Source organism: Megascapheus bottae, chromosome 9 (genome assembly GCF_031878675.1).
Source record: "Megascapheus bottae isolate mThoBot1 chromosome 9, mThoBot2.hap1, whole genome shotgun sequence".
Taxonomy (NCBI): Eukaryota; Metazoa; Chordata; class Mammalia; order Rodentia; family Geomyidae; genus Megascapheus; species Megascapheus bottae.
Window position 1 is genome coordinate 66,507,540 of NC_143517.1, and position 17,340 is coordinate 66,524,879.

General features: G+C 54.3%; 1 protein-coding gene across 1 annotated transcript in view; it reads right to left on the minus strand.

Annotated features, from left to right (window-relative positions):
* Nucleotides 1–11,450, minus strand: part of Trappc9 (trafficking protein particle complex subunit 9) — a 433,947-nt gene extending 422,497 nt beyond the window's left edge. The window contains exons 1-2 of the mRNA XM_090339457.1: nucleotides 11,368–11,450; nucleotides 6,687–7,285 (exon numbers count right to left, since the gene is read on the minus strand). Of these exons, the coding sequence (XP_090195583.1) occupies nucleotides 6,687–7,276 (590 nt within the window). The 5' untranslated portion in view covers nucleotides 7,277–7,285; nucleotides 11,368–11,450. The remainder of the gene's footprint in view (nucleotides 1–6,686; nucleotides 7,286–11,367) is intronic.
* Nucleotides 11,451–17,340: the final 5,890 nt, after the last annotated feature.

Consider the following 17,340-nt stretch of genomic DNA (forward strand, 5'->3'; position numbering starts at 1 on the left):
ACCCTAGAGCCAAGCCCCACTTCCCATTTTCTAGAGGTTAACTGGAGATAAGAATCTCAGGTCCTTTTGTGACAGGGCTGGCTTTGAACCTAGATCTTCAGATTTCAACCTCCAGAGTAGCTAGGATTAAAGCATGAGTCACATGCCAGCCTCTGACTGGCTTTTAATTAGGGTTTTCATCAAGGCAGTGTGGTTTGGGGGCTGTTTTGTTTTGTTTTAATCATCTATACTCTCTCATATGCACATTGTATTCTACATAAGCCTCATTGATGGGATGCAGAGCAAGCCTTTGTAATAATAATAATAAAAAAAAACAGACGGGGACAGTGGTTCTTGCCTGTAATCCTAGCTACTCATGAGGCTGAGATCTGAGGATCATAGTTCAAAGCCAGCTCAGGTATAAAGTCCTGTGAGACTCTTATCTCCAATGAACCACTAGAAAACTGGAAGTGGCACTGTGGCTCAAGGGTAGGGCAGTAGTCTAGAGCTGAAGAGCTCAGGGGCAACACCCACACCCAGTGTTCAAGTCCCATGACTGACCAAAAAAAAAAAAAAAAAATCTGGAGTGTCACTGTTAAAGTCAGCCTGGAAAGGAAAGTTTATCGCCAATAAATTTTTTTTAAGCCAGAAGTAGCAGTGGCTCAAGTGGTAGAAGGCTAGCTTTGAGCAAAAACAAACCTCAGGAACAGTACCCAGACCTCAAGTTGAAGCCCCAGGATTCCATAGGAAAGAAGAAAAAAGAAGAGGGGCCAGGAGTGTGGCCTAGTGGTAGAGTGCTTGCCTAGCATGCACCAAGACCCAGGTTCAAGTCCTCAGTACCACATACATAGAAAAAAGCCAGAAGTGGTTTGTAGCTCAAATGGTAGAGCTCTAGCCTTGAGAAAGTCCAAGGACAGTGCTCAGGCCCTGAGTTCAAGGCCCAGGACTGGCAAAATAGGGGGGGCAGGGGAAAAGAAGGAGGAAGAGGAAGAGGAAGGGGGAAGGAGAAGGGAAGGGAAGGAAGGAAGGAAGAAAAGGAAGAGGGAAGAGAAAGAAAAAAAGGAGGGAAGGGAAGGAAGGAAGGAGGGAAGGAGGGAAGGAAAGAAGGAGGGAAGGAGGGAAGAAAGGGAGGGAGGGAGGGAAGGAGGGAGGGAGGGAGGGAAACTGATTAAGCTAGGCATGGGTGGCTCATGCCTATAATCCTAACTACTCTGGAGGCCACGATCTGAGGATCATGGTTTATGGCTAGTTCCTGGGCAGGAAAGTGCTTTAGACTCTAATCTCCAGTTAACTACCCCCAAAAAGCCAGAAATGGAGCTGTGGTTCAAGTGGTAGAGCATTAGTCTTGAGCACAAAAACTTAGGGACAGCACCCAGGCCCAGAGTTCAAGCCCCACAAGGGAGAGGGGAGGGGGAAGGAAGGGAGGGAAAGAAATGCAGGCTGGAGGAAAAATAGTAAGGACCTGGAATCCTGTAATTCATAACTAAAACCCACCTCAGCTCTGTCAAAAGCCAGGGAGCACAGATAAAGGAAAGGTTGTCCTTCTAGAAGCTGGACGAAGCACCTACCACACAGCCCATCACAGCAGCTCCCTCTCAGATGCTCAGCTGCAGAGGGCTGCTGTGGTAGAGGCAGGCCTTGCTGCTGGAAGCCCTAGATCGCTCACGAGCACAGCAACAGATATAAACAAATGCCAGAAAAATTCACTTGAAGATAGTGGATGTACTAATTTTCATGACATGGTCAGACAAAAAAAAATTTAATACCTTTTGTGATTTTGGTCCTATTTGTGTGGCTAACAGAAAAGAATGGGTTGGTATTCCAGTTCATAAACCAGTGACAGACAAAGAAATGTATTATGCTCAAACCCCAAAAAGAAGCTACAGCTGAAAAACAGTTTACTATTAAAATCCAAAGGAAGTTGGTGAAAGGAAATCTCTTTTTTATGAGTGGAATAGTGTGCAGAGTTAGAAGTCTTTGCATAATTAAACAACAGCTACCATTCATGACTGCAGGAAATATCCTGGGGGGGGACCCCTCAATTACATGCACCCTGTAAATGCAATCACACACACCCTGCCCAGGTGGAGAGCTGAAGCTCCAAGTCACAGCCAAGTGCTATAAACAGGCTCTAAGTGAGAATTAAAGCTGCAGTGTTGTGTGCATGGGTTCAGGAAAACCGAAGACAAATCAGCAATGCTGACTTTCTCCATCGGAACATTCTTACACGAAATCTAGGTAACAAAACATGGTTCTGTAAAGGAGCTTAGGGCTTGTCCTGAAGCTCAGTTACATTCCACTGGAAGAGGGAGGGCTGAAAAGTGTTAACATTCAAAAGCAGGGCTGGAGTATAGCACGGTGGTAGAACATGTGTGCGGGGCCCTGGCTCCATCCCCAATGCCACAAAAATGGAGACAATGCAGGCATGTGTGTACAATCTTTGTATATATTCATTGTCTGTAACTGTTTCACTGCAGATGTGAACATGAAATGACACCCATCTCCCGGAGGTGTGAGATGTTGGTGCCAAAGGAGACTGGCCTCATAAACTGGAACATGAGTGATTACGTGGGAAAGGCATTCCTGGAAGACTCCAGAACACCTGCCTGTGTAATTAATGCTGGACCCATTACTTTACCTCTCTGAGAAAGCCTCCTGCTCACAGAATGGGCTTGCCCGCCCCCCACCCCACCCCTGCCCTCTGCTTTTGGCTGGTCAGCAACACAAATGGCATATGCAGGTAGGGTGGCTCGCTGGGCCTGACACACAGGCAGCCATGTCCCTGCCCCGCCCCCCGGAAATGCAGAGCCACTAAAGTACACTTTCCTACTTGTCTTTACACCAGGCAACAGCGTCTTACACTGAGAAAAACGATCAAAGATCCCCCTATCACTGCGCCTAAAGGTTTGTTTCTTTAAGTCTAGTTAGGTGGGAAAGGAATTATTCCAGAACTATCCAACAGCCCTTCTCACAACTCTCTATCACCTCTCTCATCAGATCCCCCACCAAATCTGGGAATGACACCCTGTTTGTGCCCACTGCCATGGTGACTCCCCCCCAGGGCCCCTCAGCTGCCTGAGCTCCAGCCACAGTGTCACCTGGCCCCTTCACTCTCAGGCAGTGGCCTCCACACCCCAGCACCCATGGACATAACCAAGTTCCTCACAGCTAGCACTCCACACCCATCTAAACCCAAATGTGGCCCTTGTCTCCAAAACACTCCCCAAAAGAGCTCCTGAGCCTGGCCTGGCCCCGGCAAGCACCCAGCAACTATGTGCTGAGGCCCACTGCAGGTCCTCGCCACAGGGGGCAGTTCCAATTCACGGCACTGTTTAGTTTACACCTTGAAGGCCTGGTGTCCAGGACGACCTTGACGTGTCTGTAAGAGTGATCAGGCAAGGACAGACACAGCTATTCTCACAGTGACTCTGGGATCTGGTAGGGGACAGAAAGATTGCAGCCAACAGAGACCCTCTCCTCCATATCTTGCAGGGAACAGTTTCCAGATTCCACACTGGCAGCACTCCCTGCTTTCCTGGAGTCCTCCACCACTGAACTACAGGAAGTAAATCTTTCAGGAAAGGAAACAGAATGAAAGGATTTGCACTTGGACCACAGCAAAAAGAGAAAATGAGGTTCCCAGGGGCAAAGTGGGAGTGGGGACAGCAGGATCTGAGTCAGGCATCTGTGGAACACCACACCATCACCTGCTGTGACATCCCCTCCACCAGGGCAGAACTGTCTGTCTAGGCCATGTGGGGAAGTGGAAAGCCTAGGGGTGGGAAGGGCCTGTGCAGGGCTGCAGGGAGCCCCCACTCCCGCCTGCTGGCTCCAAATGCTGGCAAAGGCTCACAGGAAACAGCAGCCTGCCTGTGACACAGGTCCTTGTGTCCACAGCAACCAATGATACAGGTCCCTATGTCCATGGCAACCAGTGGTACAGGTCCTTGTGTCCACAAGGGCCAAGTGAACTTAGCTGTTCAGATCTCAGACATCTCCCCGAGCCCTCAAAAGGAGTTTCGGAAGAGCTGCTGCCCTTTCTGGAGGAAAGTGGCCGAGGTGAAGGAAAGTGAATGCAGGCTCCAGGAAAGCAAAGGAGAGGCAGCAGGGCAGTGCCCAACCAGGTCTGCACCTGCCAGGCGCCATGCACGCCCACAGCCACAGCCTACCTCATGCTGGCTTCACTCGCTTAAATGCCCAGGGCCAAGCGAGGCGCTGCAGTCTTGATATCCCCAGCTAAAACAGCCCATGAAAAAAATGCCTCTGCAGCCACCAAATCCACTGCCAGTGCACGTCATTAAAAAAAAAAAAAATAGTAAAGGCTCATTTGTCACAGTTTAAAAAAAAAAGAGCAAGTATTTGACAAATATCAAATACCAGTAGGTTAAAATGCTAAAACTAAAGAACATGTGAAATTAAACATATGGAGGTAGGCAGCCATTAGTTGTTTTGTAAAGCAGTGAAGGCAATGAGAACAGCATACAGGGAATCAAGCTAGTTTGAGAGCAATACATTCACAGCCTACCTTTTCAGACCCAACAACATACTCACAGGGCGGTATGAGAGAAAAAGGAAAAGAAAAGGAAAGGAAGAGGAACAAGCAAAATTAGAAACATACAAGAACAAAAATAGTGTTGACAGTTATGTACAAGACCCACCCATGGTTCTGATGAGAAATGAACATACCCCAGCAACCTAGAAAAGCCTACCCAAGTGCCAAACCCAAACGGGGCTTGGTGCACACCTGTCCCCTCGGGTCTACCCTGGCAGGGGACGGGCCAGGGCAATACTCTGAAACTCCACAGAAAACAGAACCTGGAGGCTGAGAGGAGTGGATCACCAGGGGGCAGAGCATGGACCCCGCCATGGCTAACCAAGCTTACTTCTGAACTTCAAGGGACAAGCGTTTGTAAGCTCATGTGGGCATGCCCTGGGGGCCATTATGTTCATTCTGTGCCAGAGCAGAGCCTTTGGGTGAACAGTTGTCAATGTTTGTAGCCACTGTATTGACAGGCGCTGCCATTCCTGTGGAACTGACTTCAGAACGAGACAAGGAGTTGGCCTTTGCTGGTAGAAGCTGACCTCTGACAAATGTCCCTTTGATCATACAGCAAAGGACAAAGGCACTGCCCAATGAGTTGGAGCAGATCTCATACCCAGGAGCTCCCTCAAGGCCCTGAGGACTGAGCCACTCGCTCCCATTGCCCTGGCAGGTGGCTGCAAGGCTAGAATAGCACAGAGCTGGCAAGGAGCTGGGCTTGGAGCTAGAAAGACGACTCCCGCTGAGCCCACCAGCCTGCAGTGTGGCCAGGGCACGGCAGGAGGTTCCCTGGGAGTCAGACCAGCTCTGCTTTCTAAGCCTTGCTACCTTAACTCCAGCTCAGTCCATGAGACGGTCCCCTGCCAGGGACAGCACAAACAGGCCTTGCCCTTTCCTGAAGCCAAAAAGAGATCTGCACCGTGCAGCCTGTAGTCTGACCAGGGGGACGTTCTACTCCCAGCTGCTAGGACTGGACTTGGCTTACTTTCTGTAGTTCTGTAACACTTTCTCCTCAGACTTGCCACAGCTAGGAAGTTACTATGTGGTTATGAGAAATTCCCGAAGCACACGATTCTGTGGCAGGCATGTAGTGTCATTTGATCCTCCCTGGGAAACAGCCTCCAGGTTCCACAGGCCAAGAGGAGAGGCAGCCGGCGGGAGGGGGAGCCCTGCCCAGACCTCCAGGCCAGCAGGGCCGCTGGCTGTGCTTCCATCTGGCCTCTTCTGCCATCAGCCACAGAGGCAAAGATGGCAAAACAGGGAGTTTGAGAACCGGTAAGAAGAGTGGGGAGAGGCAGGCAGCAGGAAGCCCTATCCGATGCTAGAATACGGAGCAGCCATACTGCTCATGCGGGGGCTCTCTGGGACACCCTGTTGATGTCTGTGACATTGCTGTGGGTATCAGTGGCCCAGCACCAGCAAAGAGCTGGGAGTCAGAGCTGTGGGTTCTGTTCCCAGCCCACCCAGGGCCCGGTTCCTACCAAGTCTAGACTCGGCATTTCCTTGTAAACCAAAGCAGAATAGGAGGCTTCAGGCAGCACCTGGAGACAGAGGGCCAGCCACAGGACTAGCAGTCTCCTGTTGCTATGTTTTACAAAGGAATAACAGTTGAAATAGATTTTAATAATACATCTTTTAATCTGATATAGATGGTGCAAAAAAAAGACACTTTAAGTTTTGTATTTTTCGGTAAAAAATAAAAAAAAAAAACCTCACGATCCTCTCAGGCCAGCCTAGTTTCTGGACCTGGGGGATGGGGGGAGGTTCTTGGGGGGGGGGTGGAGGCAGTCACCAAGGGGAAACCCCTGGAGGGTAGGTATTGCCCCTGAGGGACCCTCCTCCAAAGGCTTCCCCCAACCCACCCCCGTTTTTAAACTTCACTGGGTTTTTTCTCCTTTTTTTCTTTCTTTCCTCCTGTGGTGGGGCTTGAACTCAGGGCCTGCGTGCTGTCCTGAGGTCTTTTTGCCCAAGGCTGTCCCTCTACCACTTGAAGCCACAGCTCCACTTCCAGTTTTCTGGTGGTTAGCCCAGCTTTTCCTGCCCAAGCTGGCTTTGAGCCTCGGTCCTCGGGTCTCGGCCTCTGGGGAGGCCAGGCGTGACCGCCCGGCCCCGGCACTGGCCGGGACGAGGCTGCCTCGGCGCGTGCGGGGGCCCTGGGGACACCTACCTGCTATCCGTGTCCAGGCCCACGAAGTCCTTCTTTTCGAAGGGGACGCAGAGGAGGGGAATCTTGTCCCCGGACTTGTCGGTGGCCCTGTCCAGGCGCTTGGACTCGAGCACGATGAAGAGCGACTCGATGAAGTCCTCGATGCGCTTCTCCACCGAGGCGCAGTCGTCGTAGCTGGGGTAGAAGGCCACGTCCGGGCGCGGCGGCTGCTCGGCCACGTCGCCGCCCCGCAGGCCGAACACGAAGAGGCGCGAGTCGTAGAGCGTGGCGCCGTACAGCTCCTTCTGCGCCTGGAAGCGCTCCAGCGTCTGCGGCCAGTCCCGGGCCGACGCGCAGTCGGTGACCGTCACCAGCCCCACCACCTTGCGGTGCGTCTGGAAGTCGCCCCACTCGTTGTTCTCGGGCGGGTAGTGGTGGCGGTAGCGGATGAAGAGCGCGCGCGGGGAGTCGCGCAGGCTGAGCTGGCGCACGGCGCACACCCGCCGGTACACGCGGAAGAAGTTCTCCTCCGACACGACGCCCACCGGCTGCACCACCACCAGCAGCGTCTGGTGGTCCTCGGCGCACTGCATGTAGTCGGGCACGCTCATCCTGAGGCCCTGCGGGGGGGAGGAGGCGGCTCTGAGAAGACAGGGTCACCAGGACCACCCCCCCCCGGGCCACCCCCGCGCCCCAGGGGCGCCAGGATGGCAGGACCTCCTCCCTGGGGCTCCTGCACCGCAAGGGTGATCACCTGATGTCACCACCCAGCGATCACCCAGTCCACCCAAGACCAACTTCCTCTTGGGGAGAAGCCGCAGCTGGCACGCTCCAGGCACCAAACCCCACCCTGCACCTGCTCAGCACTCAGTGGAGGCTGCCCGACGTGCCAGGCTGCCTGCGGATGGACAGTGGGACCACCCAAGACGCCAATGCTCCCAGCATCTACAGACTCCGTGGGACCCGAGGCCCCAAGCTGCCTGCCAGCTGCAGTGAGGCCACAGGAGAGGCGCTCGCCCTCCAGACAGAAGCTGGCCCCACCTCCAGGGAGCATGGAGTCAGAGGAAGGACACCACTGCAGTGGGGAAACCACTGACCCACCATGCCACAGGGCGCTCACTGCACGTGAGGTGACCTCCATCTCAGCACAGCTGGAAAAAAAAGTCACAGGAATAGAGGGGACACAGTGCTGGTACAGAGGGGGTGAGGCCATAGGGAGGGCCACAGGTCCAGAACCAGCCCCCTACAGGCCAGGTGGCCAGACAAGGTGGCCAGGGGCCACTGGGGGACATGGGAAAGGACAGGCTGGCACAGGGACAAAGAGAAACGCATGCGAAAGAAAGACACACCACCCAGCTCCACTCATCAGCCACCTCTGAGGAGGACGCTTGCCTGGCTGACATGGACAGAGAGCTGCCTGCCTGGATGCGATCGGAAAAAAACATGACTAAAACCATGTGGTTGACCAAAAAGAAAGGTTTTGTTGTGGTAAAATAGGCATAAAACTTTTTTTCTTTTCTTTTTATGGCCAGTCCTGGGGCTTGAACTCAGGGCCTGGGCATTGTCCTTGGATTTTTCTCAAGGCTAGATAGAGCTCTAACATTTGAGACACAGCACCACTTCCTGCATTTCTACATATGTGGTACCAAGGAATCAAACCCAGTCTTCATGCATGCTAGGCAGAAGCAAAACAAAACTATTTTTTGGTAGGTTATTGGGCTTGAACTCTGGGCCTGGGCACTGTCCCTCAAGACTACCACCCTACCCCTTGAGCCACAGCCCCACTATCCATTTTCTAGTGGTTAACTGGAGATAAAAGTCTCACTTTCTCTAAAAAACAAAAAAAAGTCTCATTCTTTATTGCCTAGGCTGGCTTTGAACTACAATCCTCAAATCTCAGCCTCTTGAGTAGCTAGGATTACAAGGCATGAGCCACAGCACCGGCAAAAAAATGGAACCCAGGGCTTCATACATGCTAGGCAAGCACTCTATCGCTAGGCCCCACTTCCGGCCCCTCCTTCCTCTCGCAGTGTGTAACTATCTACGCACCAGTTCCCTGTGCCCACAAAGCTCCCAGCACTCTGGGGTCTGTAAGCACCTCTGTTCTTTCAGAGCATGATCATTTCTCTTCAAGAAAGACTTCATTTCTCACATGCTGAGCACTATTCCAAATGATGCAAATAGCACCCTTCTACTTACATCAAGTTCAACAGTCACACTAAGGCTGGGGGTGTAGCTCGGTGATAGAACACTTGTCAAGCATGAGCTGTCATCCTCAGTCACGAACAAAGAAAGAAAAGGTAATAGTAGACAATATAATATTTACTTAGGGGCATTTATACCCATGGTAAAACTGCAAAGAAAAAAATAAATCTGGATATCTCCATGAAGAAGGCGGAAAGTGAGTCCCTAAGCCTATGCAGAAATCCGTTCAGGCTGGGTTCAGTGGCTCACACCTGTAATCTTAGCTACTCAGGAGGCTGAGATCTGAAGATCATGGTTCAAAGCCAGCCCAGCCACTAAAGAATATGAGACTCTTATCTCCAATTAATCCCAAAAAGCGGGAAATGGGGCTGTGGCTGTAAGGGTAGAGTGGTAGCCTTGAGCTGAAGAGTTCAGGGATAGCGCCCAGGCCCAGAATTCAAGCCCCATGACCCACAAAGAAAAAAATCCACTCAAATGGATGAAAACCACAGGTAAGACTTCAAATCCTACATGGCAAACAGGCATGTGATATGCCTGTTTGCAAGAGAAACAGCAGGCTTCAAAGTATTACTCATGCCAACTATAATCCTAGCTACTTGGGAAACCTGTTCTAGGCCAGCTAGAGCAGACAAAAAAGTTTATGAAACTTCTCAATGGAGACCTGGACTTAGCAGCATGTCAGTTATCTGAGCTACCAGGAAGTCTAACATGGATAGATAGCACCTGCATATGCCTAGCATGCACGAAGCCCTGGTTCAATTCCTTGGTACCACATACACAGAAAAAGCTGCAAGTGGTGCTGTGGCTCAAGTGGTAGAGTGCTAGCTTTAGGAAAGCTCAATAACGGTGCCCAGGCGCGGCACTCAAGACCCAAGACTGACAAATCATGATCATAATAATCATACACAGAAATTAGGATAACTCCATTCAGATATAAATAAATAACAAACCTCAGTGCTAAAGGCATGGTTCAACAGTAAGAGTAGCTACTCAGCAAATGTAAAGTCTTGAGTTCAAAATACCAGTACCGTCAAAGAAGAAGAAAGAAAGAAAGAAAGAAAGAAAAGAAAGAAAGAAAGAAAGAAAGAAAGAAAGAAAGAAAGAAAGAAAGAAAGAAGGGACCGGGAGTTTGGCCTAGTGGTAGAGTGCTTGCCTAGCATACACGAAGGCCTGGGTTCAATTCCTCGGTAACACATACTTACAAAAGGCCGGAAGTGATGCTAAGGCCCAAATGGTAGAGCTCTAGCCTTGAGAAAAATCCAAGGACAGTGCTCAGGCCCTGAGCTTAAGCCCAGGACTGGCAAAAAAAAAAGAAAGAAAAAAAAAAAGAAAGAAAGAAAGAAAGAAAGAAAGAAAGAAAGAAAGAAAGAAAGAAAGAAAGAAAGGAAGGAAGGAAGGAAGGAAGGAAGGAAGGAAAGAGTTGGGCCAGAAGTGTAGCCTAGTGGTAGCATGCTCGCCTCGCATGCAAGAAGCCCTGGGTTCAATTCCCCAGAACCACATACACAGAAAAAGCTGGACGTGGTGCTGTGGCTCAAGTGACAGAATGCTAGCCTTGAGCAAAAATTAAAAAATAGAGTCCAAAGACAGTGCTCAGGCCCTGAGTTCAAGCCCCAGGACTGGCCGAAAAGGAGGAGAGGAAGAAGAGGAAAGAAGAGTACAGCGTGTGAGGTGGTGGTGCACACACACATGCGCACACATAGGCACGTGTCCTCACAGCTCCCAGTGTATGCTAAACACAGTCCATGTTCAGGCGGACAGGTGAGTCTAGGGGAGTCCACACCCCGTACAACCGCTCGTCCAGCCACAGACACTACGGCCTACGTCACGGGATCACTCCTTAGGAGGCCTGTGTCCAGCTCAGCGCAGTTAAGACGGCCCCTCTCCCCAGACGGCTCCCAGCAGGGGACCTGGGCGAGCGGCCCGGCCCCGGGGTGGGCACACCCGGCTGGGACAGACCCGGCCCCGGGGTGGGCACACCCGGCTGGGACAGACCCGGCTGGGCGCGCGCGCGCCGGGGCAGGGGACCCGGGGCGGGGGGAGCCCGGGTAGGGGCCCGGGTTGGGGGAGCCCGGGGCGGGAGGACCCGAGGCGGGGGACCCGGGTGGGGCATGGCGGGCCGGCGGGGGGCGTGGCGGAGCCGCCCCGGGGACCCGGCCCCCCGACCCGGAGGACGGACCCCGCCCACGGCGGAGCGCGGAGGGCGCGCGGGGCGCGGGGGGGGGGAGGGGGGTGTGCGCCCGTCCGGGCAGGGCGCGCGGGGCGGGCAGGCGGGCGGCGGGCGCGGGGACCCCGGTGTGCGCCGGCCCGGGCCGGGCGCGCGGGGCGCGGCGGGGCTCCGGGCGGGCGTGCGGCGGGCGCGGGGACCCCGGTGTGCGCCCGTCGGGGCCGGGGCCGCCGGGCTTGCCCGCGGCAGGTGAGGCCGGACGAGCCCCTCCGTGGGCGCACGGAGAACGCGCCGCCGCGCGCCCCTGGTCCGGGACCCCACCCTGGCACTTACACAGCCCGCGCCCCGAGCCCGGAGCTGGCGCCGACGGCCCGGCGGGCGGCACTGCTGGGCGGCACTGCCGGGCGGCTCGGGTTGGAAGCTCCGACCCGCGGCCGAGCCGGCGCTGCTGCTGCCGCCGCCGCCGCCGCTGCGCACGCGCGCAGCCCGTCCCTCCCCGATCCGCTCCGGGATTTCCGGCGCGCGGGCGGACCCGGGAGGACTGGGAGGAGGAGCGGAGAGGCCCGGGCGAGCGGGAAGAGCCGGACCGCCGGGGGCGGGCGGGGAGCGGAGCGGACGGAGCGGCCCAGGCCACGGCGCCGCAGCCGGGACTGCGAGGGCCCCGGGTGGGGGACCTGACCCCCTGCGGAGCCGGGAGGGCTCACAGCGCACCGCGTGACACCGAAGCCGGCCCAGGCAGCGGAGTCTAGGAGACCCCTGGAGCCGCGGCAGGAGCAGCTCAGGACGGCAGCCAAGCCGCTTCCAAACACGAACCGAACACGGGCCCACGCCAGGCTCCATGCTGTCCCTGGGCCTGGGCTGGCTCCCTGTCTAGGGTTTGTATCTCCAGTTGTCTCCTCCAACGACTGCACGTGAACAATACCTAAAGACGGCCTAAAGACACGAGAACGGGCATCAGTGTATGTGAAGTAATGCTCCTTCTATCTGGTGAATGTCATGTAACCCTTCTATTAATGACAATAAAAATATTTTTTAAAAAACTGCCTGTGGGAAATCTAGGGACAGCTCTAAAGCAATCAAACCCAATCTCCTCCTTCATCAGATCCTCTCCACAGTCTCCAAAAGAAGAGGCAGCTTTGATGCGGTAGCTCTGGTATGGGCTGTGGCTGCTATGACTGTACTACCATACTCAGTGACTTAAACATTTCCTGGCCATGATGCTGGAGACTGGAGGCCTGGGATCAGAGTGCCAGTATGCTCAGTTCTTTTTTCTTTTTTGTTTTTCTTTTTTTCTCAGCTGGGGGACTTGAACTCTGAGTTGGGGCACTGTCCCTGAGCTCTTCAGCTCAAGGCTACTGCCCTACCCCTTGAGCCACAGCACCACTTCCAGTTTTCTAGTTAATTTGAGGTAAGAGTTTTGTGGACTTTAGTACCCAGGCTGACTTTAAACCTTGATGCTCAGATCTCAGCCTCCTGAGTAGCTAGGCTTACAAGGCGTGAGGCACTGTGCCTGGCTAGGGCTAATTCTTGCTGTAGCTTGAGAATCCCCCAGTGCTCCAAGGGCTGACATTTAATCTTCACTGAGAGGTACTGGGAGGATGGCAATTTAATCTGACCTTGGCATTCAAAGGAGGAGCCCTTAGGAGGTGATTAGGGTTAAAGTCCTCAACGTGGAGTCCCTTGATTAACTGCGAAGGAGTACAGACTGAACACGTACAAGCACTCTCCTATCTCCTGTGGCACTCTCCATTGCCTTGAAATTCTGCCAGCGAGAAAGCCATCACCACATGCAGCCCTTCGACTTCTAGAACTGTAAGCCAGAAATAGACCTCTCTTCTTCATAATTTACCAAGGTGTGCTATTAGTGGTAACAGGTAGTGGACTAGGAGGGCCCTCTTCGGGATGTCACACTGACCTTATAGTGGGTTGATGTGAGAGCCCCTCCCCTGTCTTTAAAGGGCACCAATCCCACTGCAGAGGAAGAGCTCTCATGACATAATTTCTTCCCAAAGCCTCCACTTCTAAAACCATTCATTGCAAGTTAGATATCCAACTCCAAATTCCAGGGAGCACAAACCATTTCTAATACATTGTTATTAGAAAACTCCCCAGAAGGCTGGGGATGTAGCTCGGTGGTAGAGTGCTTGGGTAGAATGGGGAAAGTCCTGGATGTGACCCTCAGCACAGAAGAGGGAGGGGAGGAAGGAAAAAAGTAAAATTCATTGATGAAAGAGCCTGCACCTGCTTCCCCTACCCATCCAGCCAGGCCTGGGTTCTCCACACACAGGAACTGATGTTGTTGAGAGGGTGCCAGCTCTGACCTCCAAGTGCAAACCAGCAGCTGGGAGCGTCGCCTAGTGGCGCAGTGCTTGTCTAGCAGGCACAGAGCCCCGGGTTCGATTCCTCGGTGCCCCTTACACAGAAGAAGCCGGGGGTGGCGCTGTGGCTCAAGTGGTAGAGCGCCAGCCTTGAGGAAAGCTCAAGGACAGTGCTCAGGCCCTGAGGTCAAGTCCGGGACTGGCAAAAAAAAAGAAAAAGAAATTAAAGCTAGAAGCCACCTGCTGGACACCACTGGCTCCCGCCTGAGAACCACCTATAGGAGGCCGGGGTCGTCGAGTGCCCAGCGTCCGCAGTGAGGGGCCTGGGGGAGGCCGGGCAGGGGAGGCCCGGCAGGGGGAGGCCGGGCAGGGGGAGGCCGGGGAGGGGGAGGCCGGGCAGGGGGAGGCCGGGGAGGCCAGGCAGGGGGAGGCCGGGCAGGGGAGGCCGGGCAGGGGGAGGCCGGGCAGGGGAGGCCGGGCAGGGGGAGGCCGGGCAGGGGGAGGCCGGGCAGGGCGGACCCGGCGTCTGGTGGCACCAACCCGGGGACCTCGATCCACTCCGGGAAGACCGCGGCGGGTCCACGCGCCCAGCCCGCCACGGGATCCCCGGCTGGCCAATCCGCGCGTACGCGCCCGCGCCGCCCCCCTGCCCACGCCCCGTCGGCGCCTCCGCGGTTCCCACCCGGCGCGGCGGAAACCCTGGAGCAGCGATTCCGGGACGGCGCCCGGCGCCGAGTGCGCATGCGCCCGGCTCGGCCGCGCCGGGACCCGTGTGCCCGCGGCGCCAGGAGGCGCAGGTTTGAAAGCGATTGGTTGGAGGACACGGAAGCCAAGCTCCGCCTGCTCCCGCCCACCCCGGCCCAGCGCCTATCACGGGCCGAGGGCTCGCTTCCGCCGGCCCCTTTCCCAGTACAGTCCCCGCCCCCAGCGCTCCCAGCGCCTCGGAACCAGTCCTGCACCGAGCTGGGGGGGGGAAAAAAAAAGACCCTGGGAACCTCCGGAAGTGACGCGGGAGCGGGCGGAAGTGGGGAGGCGCCGAGCTCGTTGCCTTGGACACCGAGAGGGTCCACTTGCCTGCGCGTGCGTCGCGGCTCCCTCTGCCTCCCCGGGGCGGCGGGCGACCGGGCAGCCGGGGGTGCGGCGGTGCTACGCCGCGCAGTGCTGTGCCTCCCGTGGCTCCGCGCGCGCGGGAGTCGGGGCTCGGCCGGGCGCGGTGCCGACGGAGCCTCCCGGCCGGCCTCGGCCCACCCGCCTCCCCGGCCTCGTCGGCGTCCCCCGGGCCTCCGCCCCGGCCTCGGCCCGGCCTCCGCCCCGCCTCCCGCCCTCCCGCACCTGCTCCCCTCCGCGCGGCGCCGGCGGGCCTCGCCCTCGCAGCAGCCCCTTGCGCAGGCGCTCGGGCGGGGCCGTTGCCGTCCCTGGGCACGGAGGGGGAACCCGCCGTCCTCTTCTTCCTTGCCCGGGGCTCGAGGACGCTGAGGGGTCGGGGCGGGGCGCTGGGCCGCCGTCCGGGCGGGCGGGTCCTTTGTTCTCGAGGAGCTGCCGACGCCCTTCTCCTCTATTGTAGACACTTCGGTGCCCGCCCTGGGCACCGTCCTGGGGAGAGGCACCGAGGCCTGGACCAGAGCTCCGCCCCACCGCAGTCCCTGCCTTGGATGCGGACGTGGTCTGATGCACGGTTTTCATCTTTTACGCAACAGATCCGCTTATAAATGTGACCTGTGTCATCCCTTCCGTCGTCCAGACCCAGAAAACTGACCCGGGACACTTAAAGGAGCTCACACCGCACTTTTAGGTAGATGTTAACAGATGTTTTTAAATTATAGAATGAAAAGCGTTCCTGCAATTACATGAAACTATAAAACAGCAGATACAGGCTAACTAGTCTTAACTTAGGCAAGGGGGCTACTTAGGCAAGAAACCTTGGCTGGGAGTTTGGCCCAGATGTAGAGTGCTTGCCTAGCATGCACAAAGACCCGGGTTCAAATCCTTGGCACCACATACATAGAAAAGCAGGAAGTGGTGCTGTGGCTCAAGTGGCAGAGTGCCAGCCTTGAGGGGGAAAGCCCAAGGACAGTGCTCAGGCCCTGAGCTCCAGCCCAGGACTGGCAAGAGGGGGGGTGGGAGGGAAGGGAGAGGGAATCAGTGGTTCATGCTTGTAATCCCAGTTACTCAGGAGGATGAGATCTGAGGATCCAAGTTCAAAGCCAGCCCAAGAAGGAAAGTTTTTGAGACTTTTATCACCAATTAATCAAAAAGAAAAAAAAAAACCTGGAATTAGAACTGTGGCTCAAGTGGTAGGGCACTAGCCTTGAACAAAGAGGCTTAGGGACAGCACCCAAGTCCTCAGTTCAAGCTCCAGAAGCAGTACCAGAAGACAGAACTGGGAAAAATCTGTCAGGCGCAGGGGTTCAAGCCTGTTATCCTAGCTATTCAGGAGGCTTAGATCTGAAGATCACGGTTCATAGCCAGCACGGGCACTAAAGTCCATGAGACTTTTACCTCCTTTGACCACTAGAAAACCAGAAGCAGGGCTGTGGCTCAGGGGCTAGAGCAGTAGCCTTGAGCTGAAGAGCTCAGGGACAGCACCTAGGCCCAGAGTCCAAGTCCTCCAACTGACCAAAAAAAAAGGAAAAATCCACGTAGATTTGAAATGCTGCAATTTCACATTTGACCACCAGGTGCCATAAGAAGCAGGTTGCTATTCAAGAAAACACCTACATCTGGGCAAAATTTGGTTCTAATTGCCTCAAATTGCAGCAGAAACTCAGAATTTGACACTTTATGTCAGGGGACCTGGGTCACTGTGTTCTGAATAGACTTGATGGTAAAGTAGAATTCACAGGAGAAATTTAAATGAATTAGCTGTGTCCTAATTCTTGAGTTGGTGATTTAAGAGCTCATTACTGTATTACATATGCTTTTTTACATTGTAAATCTGCTAAATATATACTCACATAATAGTGAAAAATGTAAGTATATATAATCATGTTTTAACTCAAGTGTGTGTATTTTCTGTGTATTGTGACTATTACAGCAAAAGAAAATTATCAGAATTATAAAGAAGGGGTTCATTCTGACGTTTCCATACTTGACTACAATGTCCCCTAGTCAACCTCACCTTCCTTCTCTCTTCCTGTCCCCCGCCTCCTTCCTAAAACAATTTCAACAGGTTTCATTGTCTTACTTTTATATATACATATAAAGTTCTTGGACCACATTCATCCTCATTCACTCTCTCCATTGTCCTTTACCCCTCCCCATGGTCCCACCTCCCAACAGAAACTTTTATTGTCATCTTTTAGTGTTTATTGACTGTTCAAAGAGTTTTCAAGCTGATATTGCATTATGTGTTAGTCACATTAACCCCCTATGTTAAAAAGAAGAAAAAGGAAATGTATCACCTGCCTCGGATCACTCAAGCCTGTAATCCTAGCTACACCAGAGAACTGTTGTTTGAAAGCAGCCCTGGTAGGAAAGCACCTGAGACTCTTCTTTGTTTTTCTTTTTTACCAGTCCTGGGCCTTGAACTCAGGGCCTGAGCACTGTCCTTGGGCTTTCTCGGGGCTAGTGCCTGCTGGGTGCGGTGGCTCACATCTAAAGTCCTAGCTACTCAAGAGGCTAAGATCTAAGGATCCCAGTTCAAAGCCAGCTGGGGCACTAAGAGTGTGAGACTTATCTCCAATTAACCATTAGAAAATAGGAAGTATGGCTATGTGGTTCAAGGGGTAGGGCAGTAGCCTTGAGCTGGGGAGCTCAGGGCCAGCACCCAGACCCAGGGGTAGGGTGATAGCCTTGAGCTGAAGAGCTCAATTACAGTGCCCAGGCCCAGAGTTCAAGTCCCATGACCGACCAAAAAACAAAAAAACCAAAAAGATGGAAGTGGTGCTGTGGCTTTAGTGAAAGAGTGCTCACCTTGAGCAAAAGATGTTCAGGGACAGTACCTAGGCCCTGAATTCAAGCCCCAGGACTGGCCAACAAAATTATAAAT